Source organism: Limanda limanda, chromosome 6, assembly GCF_963576545.1.
Source record: "Limanda limanda chromosome 6, fLimLim1.1, whole genome shotgun sequence".
NCBI classification, from domain to species: Eukaryota; Metazoa; Chordata; class Actinopteri; order Pleuronectiformes; family Pleuronectidae; genus Limanda; species Limanda limanda.
The window spans coordinates 21,262,551-21,284,389 of NC_083641.1; the positions used below are offsets into that span (position 1 = coordinate 21,262,551).

Sequence of the window (21,839 nt, forward strand, 5' to 3'; positions counted from 1 at the left end):
GCATATGCGTGGCGTTAACTAAGCAACTTTTATTCTCGGGACATGCAACATAGCCAACTTTAATGCTAACGTGCCATACTAGCTATTAATGCCACGGTAAAGAGACGTACATGGGAAATAAAATCCTCAGCCACATGAACACACACCAGGTTCACCAGCTGCCTCTGCTTCCTCTTTCTCACCAACGTGACTTTAGCTGGCTAGTACCTGCACTCGAGTGTTTGTTTCAGTGCAAATATATGAAACGGTTTGATTTGTTAGTTTTTTTAACAGTTGAGCACTGTCGTTTTTTACAAACATTACTCAAACAGGGATAAACATGGCACTTGTTAGGGGCCTTTTCCAATGCAGATAGGCGACAGAGTATCTGAGTGGAGTGAAATCAATTCCCGCTCTCACTCACAGAGAAGTGTGTTCCTCCAATCCCTCCTTCACCCAGCTCCACTCAAACAGCTCACTGCTACCGGAAAGAAAAAAAGCTGTGTTGTACTTTAGTTTTAGTTTAAACACTCGCGTGGCATCGTCTGAGTAATTTGCAAACAAATCATAAGCTCAACAGAATCGTGCGCCTCCTTCCTGGACTCCTTAAACACATAACTTTGTTGTAACGGAGAGAAAATGCAGCGAGAGATAATTCTAAGAATATTCAAAGAAAATCTCCTCATCACTCTGTTCAAACATCTTCCCTGCTCCGTGTCCATCTCCACGGTGATGAATGAACATCCAATACACGACAGAAACGTTTGCAGTGTGGGCGGAAAAGTTGCAAAGAGTACATCAATGTGTACAATAGGAATCACGTACGTTCGTGACTGAAATGGCACCAAGTTATATATATCTGGATAAGGTGAATGATTGAAGTTGGATCAACAGCAGAAGTTATATTGAAACTGAACACTCCATTTTGATAAATAATTAATTTAACCTACGCGGATCAAACTTAATAAATGCCTACAACTTCAACTTTATCAAGAATAGTTGTCAAATAAAAGCAGCAAAAATAGAAGAATTATGAGTAAGAGTAAAAAAACTACGGTCAATTTCTATGGCACATAAGCTCCAGTACATCAGGCTTCAGATACATAAAAACTACTTGTTGGTAGAATAAATTAATTTTTGTTTTGTCTCCTCTCTTTAGATTTGTTGGTAGAAAGAAAAACAGAATGAAACAATGTTTTTATACCATTTCAGGAACATTTCATTCATAATTTGTTTGGGTTATAATAAAATTAGCAGCCTGTGATGTATGGACTCATTTTTGGCAAAATCATCAAAGCAATCTGAAAGGTTCCAAATGATTTCCTTGTTTAATTATGATGATCTGAAATGCATTAATATCAGTGAAAACAAATCTGAGAGTACTCAAAATGTCCTTGTAGAAATATATTAATGACATTTGTTTAATTAAATGTATCTGGACCAAAGGAAAAGAGGCACCATCACTTTAACTTGAATTTATTTCCTGATGCTGATCATGTGATTGCAACGACCCCACGTCTGTTCAGGGCCCTCTGTTGAATGTCATCCCTCCTCCCCTTCCTCATTTCCTGTCATCTCTCCACCGTTATTCATAAATAGCAAAATCACCCACCTGCAAAAAACTTTAAAAGGTGATTAATGACATCATTTCCGTATGAATTCTGTTGTAACATCCGTCTGAGTGCGTCCTTGTGTCGACATGTCAACAATTAAGCTTGAGTATCACAATCAGAACCGACACAAAAGAGATGAATATGAGCGAAAGCCGGTTTGCTCGGAGAGTGTGAACGTGCGGACAGCCGAGCAGGAGCTGGCCGACGTCTGGACGGACAGCAGAATCGCAGCGGTGTCGGAGGTGTCAGCCTAACAAGCTTCTTCAAGCTGATTGAAGTCATGGAAAATGCAACCGGCCATACACACTGTGGTGTTAAAAAAAAAAAGCGGGGGCCTAAGGAAAGATCCCCCGAATCTAACTGGCGGTTTAAGTGATGCTTAACACAACAGCATGCGAGCGATGGCTTAATAACAGGAAACAGATGCGTCAGACGACTGCGGCTGTTGAGCGGCTCGCTGCCAGACTCATTGTCACTGTCTGCTGCTGGTGCGTATGCCGCGGCTCTAACAGGTGATACATCATGTGAACCATCATATGGCTGGAGTGATGATGATTTAAAAGGCTCGGCGAGAGGAGACAGCTTGTCTGAAAGCCTTGTTCCACGGCGTCCGTGGTCTGACGCGATACATCCATGAGTCACCTTCAGGCGCAGCTCCTCTTGACTGAAGGTTTGATGGGTCTCATAAACACCGATCGTAATTATCATCCGGCAGCAAACAATCCTCCATTTTTCAGGCCATTCTGACAAGAGTTAGGGTAACGCGAGTAGGCCTCACGGGCATTGTGCATATCTTGTCTGACTGATATGTCATTGTGACGGTTTAATACTCCATAATTATGCCATCGCGGATGCCTGATGGCCGAGGTGGTGCGGGTTGGCAATACTCAGCCACAGAGCAGAGAGTGAAATGGTTTGTTTTGCCGCAAGTTACGTCAGCATTGATGACCTAAGAGGTGATGAATATTCTGAGGTGACCTACTCAACACAAAGAGCGGCGGACGGAGACGAAAACAAACATGCAGCGGGTTTGTCTGACATGCGTGTGTGCGTCTAAGGAATCATTACAAACAATTATAAATATTGACTAGACAAAAACATGTCACACACGACACTGATAGTTTGTTTACCATGAACGTACTTTACACGTTACATATGAACGAGGTGTCATCATTTTCCTAATAACGTAACTTACACTTACGATATAGTTTGACAGACAGGTGTTTCCCCGCAGGTGTCACTCAACCCATCCACAGCCGTGGGCTCAATGTGTCATCCGTGTAACCATGAAAGTTCCCTCTGCTCGCTTCTCCTCGACATGTGCTGCTAATCAACAAGTCATCAAGGCAAAGAGACGACTGCCATCTCTCTATTCTGAAGCACTGATGTTCTCTGTGAATAGCTAAAAACACACGTCACAATAAATCTGCTCGTACTTTGATAACGTTTTCTTTGTGTTGCACAAAGCAAAAATATCTCCAGGCTGCACTTTGTACAGGATATGAAGTGAAGGGTCTGGTCCCATACGGTGAAGCCTAAATATATGCTCTGATCCATATTCTGCTATGTTTACCCTCGATTTATTTAATTATTTCAAGGTTTCAGTGTTGTTCGTAGGATTTTTTTCACCTGGGAAGGGCCAGTTCTGCAGTTTCCCACATTTCCAGTCTTTATGCTAAGCTAATCTAACAATCTCCTGCTGTAGCCTCATTATATTAAGCCAAGTGAAAGTAAGTGGACTTAAAGTATGTGTCTTTTCCTGTCATAGGGTCTAAGAATAAAGGCTGTTGTCCTTTACATCTAAAGTACAACAGATCTCAGAGTATCGACCATGGAGATGAATGGCGCGTCTCTTTTTGACATGTTGCCAAAATATCCTGGATATAGGTGCTGCCATATCGTCATGTAGAGCCAGAGTTTGCGATGTAGTGATGGCGTGGAGAACTACCTTAAAATTGTCACATATACTTTAACTTTTTAGTTTATCCATACTCCCATCCACTTACACGAGGTCGGTTAAATGACATATACTGCTACCAGGGGGTGATCCAGTGTTTTGAGCTTTACATGAATTTAATTAACAAAATTCAATTTCCATCTCTAAAAACACATAAAAAAGTGTGACTGAGATCCAGAGGACAGTGTTGACCTTAACTGAAGCAGAGAGAAATGCTGCTTAATTCATTCTTTACACATGGGTCCCTGAACCACACTTTCCAACCTTGGGATTGGACACAGGAACAAAGAAGAAAGAAACCGCCTCCGAGCTCCCAATACACACATGAAGTGCAGCGCTGATATCTGTGTCCATGAAAGTATAACATAATACACTGAACTGAGACCTTGACTCAAGTCAGTGAAAAGACTGAATCACATCTTTGTTCTGTGCAACACGTGCTTCAGATATTTTACACAATATAGCACAACTAGGGAATTTGAACTGTTCACAACAACTAGATATGAACTTAAACTACAACTAAACTTAATCATACAATATGTAACTATGGCAGCCAAGGTTTACTCAATCAAAACAATAAGAAATGAATCATTGGAGAAATTTTATGAAAATCTACCTTTCGTGATTTAGGCATAAATCATGTTCGGGGGTGAGGCAAAGTATTAAAGTCTTATTCACACTACGTAGCAAACGAGAATGAATAAACATGATGAGTGACCGATACAAACAGGGAAAGGAAGAAACAGCTAACTTTCTATTTTCTGCAGATATTGATATATAGATATGTTATGGTTATTTAACGCAACTCGAAAATGTAAATTGATGAACAGGAGATGAAATTTAGGTGTGTATGAATCTCAAAAGGTTTCCTGAGTCTTTTAAGACTTCTCATTTAATCAGAGTGGAGATAATAGTGTGTCTTTATTGTGTTTTTATAGTTGACTGTAAAACAAAATTGTGCAGTTTATCGCAATAAAAACAAAACGTGTCTCATATGTAATCAGTGTCTTCTTCATACTGACCGAACTGAGAACCAGTTTATTGAATCAATACCAATCCCTGAAAAAAGACATTATTTCACTCCTCATAGTGACCTACGCTGTCTTTTCTCTCACAACTACAACTGAGATGAAATACAATTGCTCTCTTGTGTTGGAAGAAACATTAGAAAAGAGAAGGACAAGGTCAGACTGAGAGAAAATACTTTACAACTGGAGGATTGCATGCCATGCATAGCTGCCATATCTCAACACATTGTATTTCTGATCCTCTGGTTCAAACTCTTAACGTTTTCTACGCCGGCTTCAGCACCAGCAAGGCCGCTTTCTGATGATTCGAAATAATTCCAGTGCCTCTCTTCAAATGGAACATTTTGATGGATTATGCAGTGTCAACCGTCAGCGCTGTGAGCGCATTTGAATAAATGTAGATTTGAGATTTACTGAAAGATGAGGCCAACATGTCAGAGTGATACACAACCGCTGCATACAAATGTTGCGTACTTTGTCGCTCCAGCATAAAAAAAAAAGAAAACATTGTGGCGAGGAACCAAACATCCATGCACCAAATGTAAAATGTTAATTTAATCTGTTCACATATTGTCTTACTGCACTGACAGGCAGTAATGAGACATGTTGTATAAACTGTCTTTATTACACAGCTTCAGAAATTCAGTGAAAATAATCTTAAAAGAGAGGAGCTTCTGTTCAATTGGCCTGAACGTACAAAATATGAAGAAAAAAAACGGCAGAGAGAAATAAAACAGAAATTCATGCAAACTGTGAGAAACAATCAGCGAAAACCTTAGAAGATATGACATTTAAGTGCAAGTGACAGAATGAAATCATGTACAACAATCCTATTACACATGTATGGCATTTGACAACCCTTAAGTCGACTGATTTTTGAAGCAGAATAATCCATGTTGTGCAGGTCCAGCCTATTTATTCATGCACAGACGGTGGATCTCTCAGGCTTGGGAAATCAGCTTCTGCTTTAATACCGCCTTTGTCACAACCATACTTCCCTAACCTCACTAACTACACTATCTCCCTGCCTGTTCAAGCAAAACTTTATGCTAAGTAAATCATTTACATCTCCCAAGCAGCCTATCTACATTTTCCAATAAAACCCTAAATTGATGGATGTCATCTTAGTGCTCACAGGCAATAACTCCTGCTGCTTCGAAATGACAATATGTTTTTGGCTTTATGAGGTCTAGACATGCTATTCTTTTTAATGACATCCCTAGGCCAGTGCTGTTTACATTTATTGATATCTGTTTTTAGACTGGAGTAGCTCTGTCTTCCTCTGAGGTTTACCATGCAGAGTTAAATTTGACTCACGCTGACAAACCAAACTTTTCATTTGGTGAGTTTAGACCACGCAGAGAAGAAGTAAAGAAGTAAAACTATGGAGCTCATATACGATTTGCCGAAATTCTCTTTCACAGACATATTGGTATGCATTTGCTGATATGTGCCAATATAAACAACATTAAATAGTTTTCCCTATGTACTTAGACATGATGTGCACATTAACCAGATTCAGTGTTTTAGTAATGAGTACATCATAGGAAGAAATGTTTTTTACTTAACAACAAAAGTCGTGCTTTGTGTCATGTGCTCACATGAAATTACAGTCCTTGGATTCCACATAAGGGAATGACATTGGCATATAGCGCTGCAGCTACTGTAATAGCAACTAGAAGAAAATCTATACATGGTTTGTACAGGAAATGAGGGGGTGAGTCCAGTTCAGTCTCTGCAGCGCTGAGCCACTGTGTTCCTACATTTCACTAGTTTCTGTAAACCTGTCCTGAAGCTGAATCATTATTGTTCTATAACATCAAGGCAAACAAAAAGCAAGAAGTCACAGAAGATAGGTGGGGAACCAAACAGCAGCTCTGTGCTAATGAGTGCTGCCATGTGTTCTGCCTCGGAGGACAACAGAAAACCAATTGAAACACAGTTTCAGAGACGGCGCATGCTTTACAATGACCTATTAAATTTATGGGAGCATCATGGACTGTCAAAACTAAATGAGACCTGATTGCAGGAAAGAGCTTGAAGAACTAAAATTACCTCGACGTGAGGAATGAACTTGGCTCGTTCCTTCGGGTTGTGTGCTGACTAAAATATGGATTTCCACTTGTAAGCCATGGCAGCATCCACAAAGACAAAGGTCCCTGTTGCTCAGGAGCTGTCACTGCACCCGCTGGAGGTGTATGGCGAGAGGCGACCACTTTGTTATCTTGTCGCTGAGCTGTCCCGTTTATTGCACACGTTTTTTGTACAATGTTCTTATGAGTTTGTCACAAAAATGCTCCTGTAGCTTCAAGTCCACGTACAAATATGAACTAAAGTGCACAAATGGCTCTACAGAAATACATATTAGGCAACCGTGGTGAGTGCTGCAACTTCATATGAACCAGAAGTTGAAGTAATAGTTTTTGATGCATTAAATCATGAGCAGGTATGTCAGTTATAAAAGAATCAGTACTTTAATGTAATTAAAATAAACTAATAAAAGATCATTTGATGCGTATAGCGTGAATGGGTGTGGCTGCTCAAAAAGATATAAAACTCTAGAGCACTCTCACACAACAGTATCAAAAATAGTTTTGGATACAGTTATAGATGCAAATATACTTGGTACACTGCTGGAACAAAGACGAAAAGGAACAGATGAAAGAATTAACTCTGTGCAAATCTGACAAGTGGAATCGGCTTATCTTGACAAATGAAAAGCATTAATGGAGGTTGGCCACTGAGATCCATCTAAAGTGTGAGCAGTTTTGTACGATATAAGTAATACAAGACTTTTAATAGGAAAGTTATAAAGTGCTGTAAGAGAGGTAAAAAAAAGATTACAAAAACAAACATCAGCACACAAGGATGAAGGGGAAAAAAGAAACTTGCATTGCTGTCTCCATTAAGGTCCATAGCTCATTAAGGGAGAGTCAACAAGCCTCACCACTCCTATTAGAACCCTCTGGGAAAACAGAGACTGGAAATAAATAAATATCAATTCCGGCATTAAAGGAGCCAAAACAAAAACCATACACAAAGCTATGAGCAAAAAGAAAAATGTGTCAAGAGTGGATGCAAAGCTTGTGACGCAATATTTTGGGGGTTTTCTTTTTTGCAATAGTTTGTTCATGTACATATTTAAATTCAAGAATAGAAAACCTTGTGAGGCTGGAAATCAGGCTGTGGATGTTAAAAGCACAAATATGTTGATTTCCCTTTTATGCTCAATCTTTTCAGCAGGGATATGAGTATATAGTAGCACAAATAACGTATGATGAATACAAATATGAATTGGGACCTTGACTACCTCAGATATCACAGCAAACATTAACTATAATAGCTTAATTAGACTTAAAGGAGGAATATTATGCTCAAATTCAGATTCATAATTTTAATTTGGGATATTCCTAGAACTACTACACGCTAGAGCAAAGACAAAAGCATCATGTCTTCTTTAGGGAATTGTTAATATTGTTTTACCAAAGATTCCAAGACAGATACATTCTTTGTGTCAGTAGATACGGAATCTTTGATTAAAATCTTTCCTCCATACTTATTTCAATCAGATTTCGAGTTGAGTTCACTCACTTGTTCGCACCTTAGAAGAGTAGATTTGAAAAAGTAACTTCATAGACTACAAAAGAAATGTTGATTTTTGAGGATGCTGACGATGGGAACTTTTCTCCCACAATCCAGTACTTAGAGGGTAATTAAAACTAATTGTGCGAAACAGGAACACCTCTCGAAAAGTAAAACAGTTTCTTTTTTGGAAAAAGAAAAGTTTTACTGTCTCCTTGTTAGGCTTAATTGGCAGAGGCACTTTGAAGTTGCAGTTCATGCACCGAGCAGGTAAGTGTGTCAGTCTCATTGTATTCATAAAGTGAATAGTAGTTAGTGCCTCTTTGCATCTGACCTGATCCTCTCAAAAACAGTCAACAACGTGATAGAAGTGGTGTACTTGTGCCGTGGAAATGTTCGACATCCTTTTGTTATACAGAAGGCTACAGCAAATCCAAATGTTAATTTATGCTGAGCACAGATATGTATTTGATTTAGGAAGAGAGAAGCTGCCGAGGAGTAAGCCCCCCCCCTTGCGATCTGCAGGGCAGTTGTTCGTCTGGCAGCTCGGTGTTTACTTTCCTTGTTAGTTATCGACAGACGGTTGTTTGGGAGCCAATGGATCAAGCCCATATTTCCTTTCAAATACATTTACCTGTCATCTTAGATGTAAGCAATGTGACTTTGAGTTTCCCCCTTCCATTAGCTCTATTGCCTCCCATGTCTCTCCGCAGCGCAATGACTCAAGTATGAGACGTAATCAATAGGCCTCTGGTTTGGGTGAATGAGTCCCGGTGCTTGGTTTGCACAGTCTTGATCTGCCTGACAATGACAGATTATACTGCTGTATCAGAGTAATTAAGATGGGTCCATCGTCACGCCGATAACTCAAGAGCATGATGCCTCAGAGGCAGGCGGCATCAACCTGTCGGACAACAGCTCTCCCCTGGGTAAACAGCATCGTAATTTTCTTATGATTCACCTGGAGATGGGACAAAAATCTTCTGCATCGACTGTAAATTCTGCAACCATCAACTTTCTTTTTCGGCAGCTTCACTACAAAGACGACTGCTGCTACGAGACAAGTATAAATTAAAGTATTCAAGTAAGTAAAAACCTGAGCGCATTTGGATGCACACATGAAATAATCTCCTAAGAACCAGACGCCTTATAGTCCAGGCAAAGTAGCGTTTTACGACCGACTAATTGTAAAAGAATTTTTTTCAGCACAGATAATTTCTATGAGGTGTCCAGAACAACATACTAAAAGTCCTAAGAAATCCTAGTTGAGGAAATATGTTTAATTCTCATTAATGTGTGCCAATAAGGCCCGGCAACAATACACCCCAAAAAGACTATTTTTTTCCTTTACTCCTATCAAAATAAAACTTTACACAATGGAAGTAACCATGAAACGTAACATTTTTTGTATTACAAGTTTCTTTAAAAATGAATTTGAATATGCAAATGAGCTATACACTAATCGAATATGCCCCAAATACACCCAAATAGGCTTAATTTTTTCCTTTACTCCTACCACAATAAAACTTTACATAGTAAAAGTATTTATGAAAAGTAACTTTTTTTGTATTACAACTTTCTTTTGAAATGAATTTGACAAGCACATGAGCTCCACACTTATTGAATATGTTCTAATTTGCATAGGCAGAAACACCATTCATATGTATTACAAATACATACATAAATTCATTTTCAAAGAAACTTGTAATACAAAAAATGTTACGTTTCATGGCTACTTTCATTGTGTAAAGTTTCATTTTGATAGGAGTAAAGGAAAAAAATAGTCTTTTTGGGTTGTATTGTTGCCGGGCCTTATTGGCACACATTGATGAGAATTAAACATATTTCCTCAACTAGGATTTCTTAGGACTTTTAGTATGTCGTTCTGGACACCTCATAGAAATAATCTATGCTGAAAAAAATTCTTTTACAATTACTTCTATTTTTTGCTCCAAAATGGGTTACTTTGCCTGGACTATTACTGGAGTTTTCTATTTTGTGAAACCATAAACCTTTACTGTGAAACTTGCCTCTTTTAAAAGTTGATAGTTGTCAGTGATGTGATGAAAAATTCAACATTTGGGGGAATACACTTATTCACTTTCTTACCAAGCATCCGATAAGAGCATTGATTACACTTGTATGTTATGAACGAAGCTATAACCAGCAGGTGGCATGAGAGTGGTCTCGAATAATTTCCCAAAATGTCAAACTGACCCTCAGATATGATCGTGTTTGTGATCTTGTCATATTGGAGTTAATTCATGATGAGGTGCTTCCGAAGTTTTTGCTTCTCCATACATACAGACGAGGGTAAACACTATCAGAAGTAGAGGAGTTGAAACCCGACCTGAGCCCATAGGGAACCGACGAGTTCGGACAAGACGCAAACATTTTAAAGTACAATCGGATGCGGTTAAGTAATGTTGGCTGGTCTATGTGCTTAATTTTTTAAGCTGCAGGTACCTGTAATCAGGTTAGAACACAAAAAAACAGGATGCCTGCCAGGTTCTGGTCAGGCTCGACTAATTTTTCTTTTCACCGAGCCATACCCTAGAATAAAATATTAGAAACCATTCCATTAATGTAATGAAGCCCACAAAATAGAACCTCAGAAAAGACCACAGAGTCAATATGCAATCAATGGTGGTGACAATAAATGAGTGGTCAGTTAATTGACTTATGAAGAAATATATATATATATATATATATTAATATATAAGTCACTGAAAGTAACCCTTAACCAAAACTGGAACATTTAAGGTGAGAATAACTGTCAAGCCATTGCATTGTATTACGTTACAGGGGGGGGGGGGGTTCTCATTTTCTGGGCCTTTATGTTGTTTCTTCGAGACTTGTTTGTTTTCTTTCCGGCTGGCATCCCTGCGTGTATTGTTCAAACAAAATTAGAGGAGCATTATGGTGCAATGGGGGCACCGCTGAAAAGGAACACGGAGACTTGGAAGGACCCGGCTATTCTAATGTTGCACCCAAGTTGAGCTGCGTCCTGCTGTGTAAGGGAATAATATTTCATTCAGTCTGCATAAATGCATTCACAAACAGCCCTCCAACGAGAAAGGGGGCGACTGCTTCCAGAGGAGGAACAGTAGCTGTCCCAATATCTCACTGTGGATATAAATCTTGGAATATTAGATCCTTTTACATCTTTACTCTTTATCTAACAGTGAAGTGTGGCAGCTGCAGCACCCCCCCCCCCCCCCCTCTGTTTGCAATGTAAGATTTATTGATTAGTGTAGTGTTTGCATTCTGTCGCCACTTAAACTGATACACAGTTCTTGTACCTTTGATTTTCTCCAGTGGTGTTGCATTACTCCCACCTATGCGCTGCGGCTTACAGAGGAATCAGGGCACACAGTGGTTATTTTATCAGGCTCGGATCTGTCCAAACAAACTCAGAGAGGAGAGAGGAAGGTGCAGCGACTCTGAAACCGAAACCTGTCGCAACTGCCCAGCCCGGTAGATGAAAACTCTCCCCTTCGGGTTTTCTACAGAAGACAATGGGCCTGCCGTCAGTTCACAGTGGACATATGAGATAGAACTGGGCCGACGGAGGAGGGAGGGCAGGTCAACCAACTCTCAAACAGCCCCTAAAATCAATAGCTTTAAATGTGACCAAAACAAAAAACTAATGCAATGATGAGCCAACTTGTTGCTCATTGTTCTCGGTCGGCCCAGACAAAAACACCTTCTGTTTGAAAAGACTGTGCAGCCGCTGTCTAAGGCAGCGGGATCGTTTTCGTTACAATTGAAGCAGTGGATTAGTGGGAGCTGGGTAACTGAATTTATAGATTAGAGATTCAGACTTGGCTCTCTGAAAGAGTCCTTTCTCCTCCGCATTGATCAGCAGTTATTTAGTCCTAATGTTGTGAGTTCACGTCTGAGGCTCAGCCACTCTCACGCTTCTCTTTATGGTTTAACTTCTCTTTTGGTTGTGCTCACATGACAGGACAGTCCCTGTCTAGACCTTCGTCAGTCAGGGAATACGTTCCCTGTAGTTTCAGGCTGTAATTGTGGTTCTCACTCGGCCAAAACAGTTGTCATTTTAAATGCTGGTTGCAATATTTGTGAGAGTCAGATCAGTGATGTCTCTCTTGCATGTGACACATGGATGAGTAGACAAATTATGCAGAACGCTCCTTTGGGCTGATCAGTGTCATTTTTGATAATGTGAGATGCATCCACAACCTTCTGACAAGATGTTCTTAACCCAGCAGGAGAGACATTGAAAATACCCTAAAGGAGCAATGAGATGAGGTTCATGAAAATGTTATCAGCTACATTATAGAAATATGGCGTTTCGAGATAATTTATAGATATGGTGTCTCCATTATCAGGGACCACATAAGACTATAAAGACACAGTTTTCAATATGAAAGTGGCTATAATGAAAATTGTATAAATAGGATATATCAAGTGACAATGTGAAAACTATACAACAATATGAGCAGTTGTTTTAAAGGCCTGCCATTAGACTGTTTCTAAGGTCTGAATGAGCGAACGGCCCATCACAAAAAAGTTGTGTTTAATTGTGTTTATCTAGTTAGCACTATTACACCAAAATTATTCTTTAACACAGTAAATTAGGCAATACATGGCGAATGTAATCTTCAGACATCCGTCTAGTTTAATCTTGAAACATTTGTCTCAACACAAGCCAGAACCTCACGATTTACATAAAGCTGCAGAGAAAGATGGAAAGATTTCAAGTGTGTTATTTTCACTCATACGTTTTAGAATCTGTCCCTCATTAACACTTACATGAAGAGGAGTGTGCATTCAGCTCCTTCCAAAGTATGAGAACTTGGCTTCACAACCAGCAGCTATAAACGGTATAAACCGTGAAGTAGGCTACTGTACAAAAATGGTTTGGTGGAGAATCTACAGTACAGTTGTTTGGATATTCTTTAACATTTGAATGGCTGAACATTTATAAGAAAAAAACATGGAATCATATTACGGGATAGGCGCCGCAAAAGCCGCCACTTGAATTCAAGTAGTAATTGGATTCTCCCTCTAGCTCCCCTGCTGTATTAATTCATAAATTATCTGGCAATGCAGAACACTAAAACTTAGGGAAGGTTTAAAGGTGCCGAAACTTGAATCTCCTCCAGCCCCAGTGAAATCACAATTACTGGCATCTGCGATGAGTGCCAGAGACGGATGAATGGTCAGACTGAGTGTGACCCTCGATACTTCGCCGAACATATGTTGGGAACTGAGGGGGGATGTTTTTAAACCATTTGTGGATGTCTTCTTTTTCTAAACTTAAATCTAATTTGTTCAAAACAGTTTTTGACTTGTAGCATGGAGGATATCTGCCCGAAGGAGTTCTTCCTTTACAGAGTGCTGTGCTTTGGCTGCTCCAAGGCCTTAATGGTGGCTTGTAATTGCTCCATCACCCATACTAATGTGCACTCTATGCCCTTTTCAAAACAAAAACATCGCATTTCCATTTTTTTCACCGCAGACCTGATTGTCACCGTCTAAGCATCCCAGCCAATAGAGTGAGGCCTCTCAGATCCAGGGAACAGAGAGAACAATGTCATATTCATGAGCGGAGACATGAGCTCTCCTCCTCATTACCCCAGCACAGTCATTAATGGAAGCTTCTGTCCGTACAATCATGAAAGGACCTGTCATCTGTCCGTTTCTGCTAATTGACTGTTTACGACGTCTCAACACAGACAGACAGACACCTTTTTGATCATCCTCGATTTGTCATTCAGTTTGACACCACAGTGCAAATCCCTTACACAGAAACGTCCAGAGTTTTTCTTCTTTTAATATTTACTATATGACTCTGAGTGACAGCGTGTCTTTAGCAGCATTCCTGCGACCTTGACAAAACAATCAGATAAAGTATTTACTTGAAGGTCCAACTATTGAGTGTGCGGACAGAAAACACTTGCACCTGGCACCCAAGGTGATGTTTTTCAGGTGAGATTTGAGTGTTTCAAAAACTGAAAAGATTTTTAAGTCAAGGACAGAAAGAGATTTTCTTTTTTTCCCCTCCAAAACATGGACTTTCATAACCAACTTCTTTCTATCAAAACAGGCTGACTTGGTACAACCTCAGACTTGGAAGGACAAATACTAAAGTGAAATCACCCCATTCACTACGAGCTGCGAGCCACCTCCGCACTCTGGCCCGTTTTATGAGCTAACGCCAAGGGAGTGTGAAGTTTGCAGCACATTCGCACTCTCGTTGCCACGCGCAGGCAAGGTGGTGACGGCGTAAACACAGATATTTGATTTACTGGCGAGAACGACACGTGCAGCTGCAAAACTCAGAGCAGATGCACCGGGAGAGACACGGCAATGGTAGTGCGTTGTCCTCTGTGAAATAATAACTGCAGAGAACCACATGACTTGCTTTGTTACATCTGCTTCTAATGGCCAAATTCCTTACATGCATCAGCTGCCATTCCTCCTGCCAGCCCCTCCCTTTCCACCAGACAGATTAGCTGCCACCGCATAAAGTAGTGCCATGCATTATCTGGCAATTAGAGTGAGGCTTATTAAGCAGAGTTTAATGTAAATTTAATGAGCAATAAATTCAATTTCTTTAAATAGAAGAGTATATTATTGCTACAAATGATGTACGGTGGTGATCTATAACATACAGCCAATGAAATACTTCACAAGTGGGCACATATCTGTGGCCCATTAGGTGCAATATGAAATCTATCCTGAATCACAGGACTGAACTCTTAGCGGTATTTCAAACAGATCGAACAGAGAAGACCGCCTTGTTTTGCCACAGAGATGGAACTGATGAACTGAAACAAAATTCTCAATTAATCAATGGTCAGAAAATGTATCAGCAGCCTTTCTGATCATCATTTAATCGATTGAGGAAGAATGCTGCTATTCTTTGCCTTGTAGTAAACCATTAAAACCGTTGACACTAAAACTATTTTAATGGGATCACTTCAGACTTCAGGAAACTGTGATGACCATTTCTTTTATTTTGTTGTGTTATTTCAACTAATTGAGAAAGTAATTGGAAGATTAAAGTAAAATAATCATTTTGATGTAGTTGCACTTACATATTTCTGTTTAATGTTATTTTACGCTTCTAATTTACTACATTTAAGGGGGAAATAATTGGACTTCTTACTCCACTACAGCAACCAATGCCCACCAGTTATTTAGCAGAATAACATTTGTAATACTCAAAAGAAAAATGATTTTTTTTAAAACTCCAATGGCAGACAACAGAGTGCATACTGAGGCTCAACAGTTCCCTTAAATTCAATAAAGCTGCATCAACTTGCAAACACTCATAAATATCAGTCCTCTAAATAGGCCTGATGTTATATTTTACCAAGACATGATTTATGCCCTGGAAAATGACCCTATCCTGCAATGTTAAAGAAAGAGACAAACATTCTCGGATCTGAACCAAAGTGTAACGGGTTCTTTTTTGGCCCATGTCTCATCCTCCCACCAAGTTCCAAGAAAATCTATTCAGCAGTTGTTGCGTTATCCTGCTAACGGACAGAGAGACACACGGCCATGAAAACATAACCTCCTTGTTGGAGGTAACTTATAAAATATTCATCATGTTTATAGATTAAATGACCCAAGGGAAGTTAAGTTTAGCCCACATGTTAAATAATAATTCCTATTTACTCTATAGTATACTGCATAGTAGAATAGCTGTACTGCTACAACCAGCCCCAGTCCTTTGCTCTTTTGAATGACCCTATCTGTGTGCATGTACTTCCTGTAGGCCTGAATATGCACCACTGACAGAGACTTAGCAAAAACCACCAGGAGATCAACATTGTTATGGTAACGTTGGGGAGAGCTCAGACAAACACAAACTGAGGCCAGAGCTGCACACCGCCAGATGATTCCCGCAACATCTGTTTCAAAGCCAAACCCGTGAGCGCCGAAGAGACGGACATCTTCCATCACTCGCCATGTCACATGCCAACAGGCGAACCGAGAGCGCCGTAACAACTGTATGTTTCCTTTTTGTTTCTGCAGGATCCTGTCGTTCACTGTTGCCCAGAGGATTTGCGACAGCTCGTATTGATCCGCGTCACCATCGCTCTGTCCTGACGAATGACTTTTAACTGGCAATAAGTGGGATTATGCAACCTCGTGAAATTCGACGATCTGATATGCTACAACAGGCCGAACCCCAGGAGACGCACTAAGGGAAATACAGATCCTGTGTTAAGATGCAGAGTCCCAGCGTTTTCCACGACAGGACGCTCAGGCCGAGGCAGCTTCTTCAGCTTCAGCAGTCATTATGAGAGCTGCTTTACCTTATGATGTTGAGGCTGAGCTTTCACCCTCCCTCCCTCTTTCTTTATTCACCTTCTTTCATTGGTCTATTTTATAATAAACTCAATACCCAGATAGTTTCTCAGAGTCTTTCACTAGACACACGAGACAAAGTTTAAATCCACTGATTCTGCCTTATTAACGAGGACAAATTGGGAGCTGTCTAAAATCAGACTGTCAGCACTTCACAGAGCCAGAGATTGTTTTTTTTCTTTTTCTTTTCTCTCTTGCTCGCGGCCGCTGAGACAAAAACAAACAAATGAAAAAACCTGAGGTCACATCAGAACATTTCTGTCCTGAATCCACCTAGAAAGAGAGAGACTGCATCAGTTTCCTGCCGCTGCCGCCCCTCGCTGTCTCCAGCCTGAGGTTGAGGCTGCCTGTTCCTGGTGCATTATTTTATGTGGCTGAGAGGTTAATTAAATTAATATGACATGGAGACGCCGGGCAATTCTGTAAATGTCATTCAACTGCAATTCAACACAGGGCACGATAAATCCAACAACTGTGAAATGAAATGCTCGTAATAAGGAGCTGTAAAAAAAATATATAAAAGATTTTTTTTACTTGTAACTTCAGTTTCTGTCACACACACACTGGACTTCATTGAGAAGTATACTCTAACCTTAACCAGTTATTACTCACTTAACCCTTACCTTAACCTAACCTTTACCTGACTTTAACCCTAAAACATGTCTTCACCTTAGAATTTAATGATTTACGTTAGGTTCCCAAAGAAGAGGAGAAGTCCCCGTAAGGTGACTTTGAGGATAGGTGCTCACAACATGCTTGACCACAAACACACACACACACACGTAGAGCAAACCTGTTGATGGGTGATGCAGATTAGAACTACGGCCACTAATGGTGATATCTAAAAGGGAAATTAAACCACTCAGAAGTCACTCCGCTGGACTTCATGTGTAAACCTGTCATCACAACTGTTGCTCACCATTTGGCGACACAACATGTCCACCCGGGCGCTGGAGGGAGGATTTAAAGCGGCTGCAATCTGACATTTTAATGGGTTCATATGCGTCAGTATTGTCTGCAGATACGTTTCCCAGGAAAAAAAAAATAACAAGACACACTGACGCATGCAACTCTGATGCAACCGCGGTGGCATGACGGGGTGTGATCGGACTGTGGGGACCGCGGTGGTCGCGCACATCCAGGCTGTGAAAGCCAAACAGCTCCGTGGCAGATTTACATCCTCTCCAAGGCTCACTAAGAGAAGTTGAGACTGCGGACTGGAACACACACACACAAACACACAGAGACACACACACAGGCATCACAGGCTGCAGTTGTGCGGCCAGAGGACACTGTGAGAGACTGCAATGCGTGTTTTCTTCCTCCAAAGCGCACGTAAAGCTCAGACTTTAGGGGGGTCAGACCTCGGGGTGAGTTTGCACTGTGGAGCTTTAATGCGGTTTGACTGAAGGATGAAAGTGCGGAGCTCGCGTCCGGAGAATCGGTCTCGTTTCAGAATAAAGAGCCAGGCTTCCAGCGAGCACAGCCTCCAACTTGCCCCCGATCCATGCACGGCACGACCGCTTCACTCGCGGGTACCGCTGCCCAGGAACATACTTTCTCTCCACATGTGCCATCGTGCAGCACTCTTTACTTTTTTTTTCAAAGCATGCGGGGCTTTGCAGTAAAAACTCAGGACAACACCCCCGTCAGTGAAGAGCTTCATGCCGGGATGAGGGTCCCCACAGTCCCGGGGAACCCAGCGGAACCACAGCGGCACCAAAAGTGATGCTGGGATTTCAGGGGGATACTGGTGCGCATCCAGAGCGTAAAAGCACCACAACTTCTCCTCCGGCTTCAGCTGCGGATTGGGGGGGGTGAATTCTGCATAACACGCACACACACGCACACACGCAGAATAGAAGAGAGAGGGGGAGCATCATAAAACAAATCAAAAACTTACCTTTCGGAAGAAACGCGAGTGAAATCACGAAAACCGAGAGAGAAACAGCGAGAGATCCGCTCCCCGTGATCGCCATGTTGGACACCTGCTTGAGACTGGCGGCGCTAAATCACCTAGAGACGGCCATGGGATGGAAATGTAGGCACATGAGAGGCGGAGGGAGGGCTCGAGTAGGGAGCCTGCGATCATATTTGGCTGCATTATGTTGCAATGACACCCAGGCCTATAAAATCACAGACGAATAGGCTATTACACGGATACCTAGTAAGTGTATTATTGTCACTGGACCACAAAGACACGGTGTTATTCTCCACAGGAGTATTGGAGGCATATTACAGTGAAGCCATGGGATGTGTAAAATACCGTGGAGGCTGGTGGGGTCACCATAAACTCACCACAGAGAACCACAGACACTTAATAGGAATATTAGAGTCATTTTCTTTTATGGTTATGGTCTGTTAGTTCATGTGGGTGCACACCAACATACACTCAACTATGTCTGCACTTTGGTTTTTATGGCCGGAGCGCAAATAATTCTCACATAAAGCAGCATTTAGTTTGTTTATATTAGAGGAGTCAGGTCAGTGGCTGCTGCTGTTGTTAGAGGGAATGTGTATTCTACTGTTTTATGATGCTTTTACAGGAGAAAGCTATTTAAACCTGGGTTCTTTGGAACAACATCCACTTATCACAGGCAATTCAGGTCCAAACATGTGGAGTTAAAATGACGCAGATTCAGTGGAAATCTGTTTGTTGTTGAAGCCTCAAAGAAGAGTTTGATTGCACAAACCCACTTTAATTAAAGGAATAGTCAGTGAAGTTTGGTGAAACTCTGATCCTAAAGCCACGTTGTGCATTGCCTACTCAAAGAGCGCCCCCTTTTCTTTGAAGGGAGTATTACAGCGTATAATGGAAGCTTTGGGAGCTGGGGAGGTGAGAACACCCATCAGAAATTCACAATTTAAAAACCACACTGATTGAATGGAAATTAAACACTGCAGATTATTAATAAAGGGTGTCCAAGTGAACTCTCTCATCCTCAGTGTGTGTGTGTGTGTGTGTTTGTTATTATCTCACCGTTTCAACTCACCCGACTGATTCTCACCTGAAAGCTGGTACATTGGGAATATCTTGGGTGGAATCACAGAGCTACAGAGAAGCATGCATGACAACACTGAATCTCATTTCCCTTTTTCATTGTGTCAAAACAGCACAAAGGCTGCTAATTGCACAATCTATTCTCTGAGACTGCGTGTCAGTCCTCATTCCATGGATGAGTAGATAGCATTTAGAACTTCACTCTAATGCTGCAGCCGTCCCTATCACTACAGATTGAATTCCACACATCACATTTATTTCAGATGTTATTATCTGTGGCAGCTCGCCAGTTCTGCCTGCCACTCACAGGGTGTCTCCACAAGGTGTTTGCTCCTCACGCCACGGGCCAGGCTGCTTGATTTTCCAACACCACAGCAGTAGGTATTGCTCTGCAGGATGCACCTGGTGGAGATATGCTCAATAAGTTATGTATCCACTCTTTGTACTTTTGTTTGGTGCATTTTTTACTTTCTTTGTTTTGGTTTTGCTATAAATTGATTTACAATACGCCCGGTGTTTCAATCCAGGTCTTAGGCACTCTCGCTACACCCTCCACTCTCCCAACTTTTGTTTTCACTCCTCGTCTCTCCATTCCTCTTTCTCCCTCTCTCCCTCTTGTGCTGTGCCGCTGATGCACTACTGCATGGCATTTCCTTTGCTCATGAGAATAGATGGGGTTCCGGGGTCTCTCTGAGAAGAGAAGCCCAGCGTCTCCGTCTCCCCGAGCAGGATGAATAATGGATGCGAATGGATCAGATGACTGAACTGCTTCATCTGGGTCCTCTGTAGTAATGGCCAGCCATAGATTCTGTGAGTGTGTGTGTGTGTGTGTGTGTGTGTGCGTGTGTGCATGCGCTCTTCTTATCTGTATATTACTTGAGGAATGGTCAATGCGGCTTGCAAACAGTTAAGTAGTTTATTTTGGAGGTCTTGCATATAAGCTATAGTCACACACACACACACACAGTCATACACACACAGAATACCAGTGGTGCCATTTAATAGGGCAGCCGTCAGCATTTTCTATTTAAATTAGTGGGGAACCGGTAATAAAAAGATTTTCGCCCAGGCCTTTTTTGCAGTTAATGTTTGATTAGAAATGCAATGGTTTTAAATTAAGATTTCTTTCCCCCCTTGGTATAAAATCAATCAAATTAACGGAAATTGAATTATTTGAGATGGTAATCTATTTAGGCAAACCATTCACCATGAAAATGTTTTCCTCTTGTTGTGAAAGGAAGAATAATTGAATCAGACCCTTGTAAGTGACCCCCGATGGCTGAGCAAGAACAAGGCTTATTGAAATGAAATGTAAATTCGCTCATGCTTTAAGGACGTATGTGGACAGGGAAGAGAATGCAAAATTCAATTGATTTCATATAATATGTAAAACAAAACTAACGTGTGTATGATATGTAACATAACAGGATTGAACCACGGGCGGAGTAATGGATGGCCCCTGCGCCGTCCATATATCTGCATTAAAGCGTATTCACATTCAATTTTTACTTATTCTAGCACAACGGGATTTGTAAACTTTAATAGTATTACAGCAAATTTCCATCCTTCCTCCATCCATAGCAAATTATTACAGGAAATTATATTCCAAATATATCACCACAGGTCATCAATTCTCTACGCCTTCCAGCGATGAAACATGTGCACTCAATTGGTTTTCCTGCCTCTTTTTGGTCACACTCGCACATGTAGAAACCACTTGTAAAATCACATCCATGCCTGTGTTGATGAAAAGAATATTGTTGAATATAACAAAACTATCTTGGGGCTTGTTTTAATCATTTAATAAGTCACTGCCATGGTGTTGATTGTTAAATAATCATTATTTTGTTGTGAATTCAGCGGCTAAAGAAAGCAAACATGCACCTGCACAAATACATCATAAATCTGTTCATTTGAAGCAATAGGATTCACTGTTTTCAAATCTCAATAAATACAATGTATAAATGGCACACGGTAATGATCGTCATCCTTCTCTGCCTTTTTCCCCCAAAACAGAAAGCACGTAAACACTTAAATGTTAAACACATGCTGCACATATTTATCAGCCAATGATAGTGCAGGCCATTTTGTGTACAACCAAAGCCACAGACAAACGGCAGATGATTGTAATAAATCACGAGTCACATGGAACCTTAGAGAGGCTTAATGGTAATAAATTGGTTGGAGTATAGTGTATGTCAAGTTGGCTGGATGGGCCTGAGTGTGCTTTTCTTGTCTCCATGTGTCTCCAAGAGAAATATTGTTTCAGTCCTCCCATTTGTATTAGTCTGAACTCTGAAATACTGGGGACCTGCACTGTGCATTTC

General features: G+C 40.9%; 1 protein-coding gene across 2 annotated transcripts in view; it reads right to left on the minus strand.

Moving 5' to 3' along the window:
- cadm1b (cell adhesion molecule 1b) overlaps positions 1-18,490 on the minus strand; it is a 135,194-nt gene extending 116,704 nt beyond the window's left edge. Inside the window, exon 1 of one of the 2 annotated variants that reach the window (XM_061073591.1) lies at positions 18,415-18,490. In XM_061073591.1, coding sequence (XP_060929574.1) covers positions 18,415-18,490 — 76 coding nt within the window. Of the gene's footprint in view, positions 1-18,410 lie in introns of both variants that reach the window. The other variant, XM_061073592.1, reaches the window with a different exon arrangement.
- Positions 18,491-21,839: the final 3,349 nt, after the last annotated feature.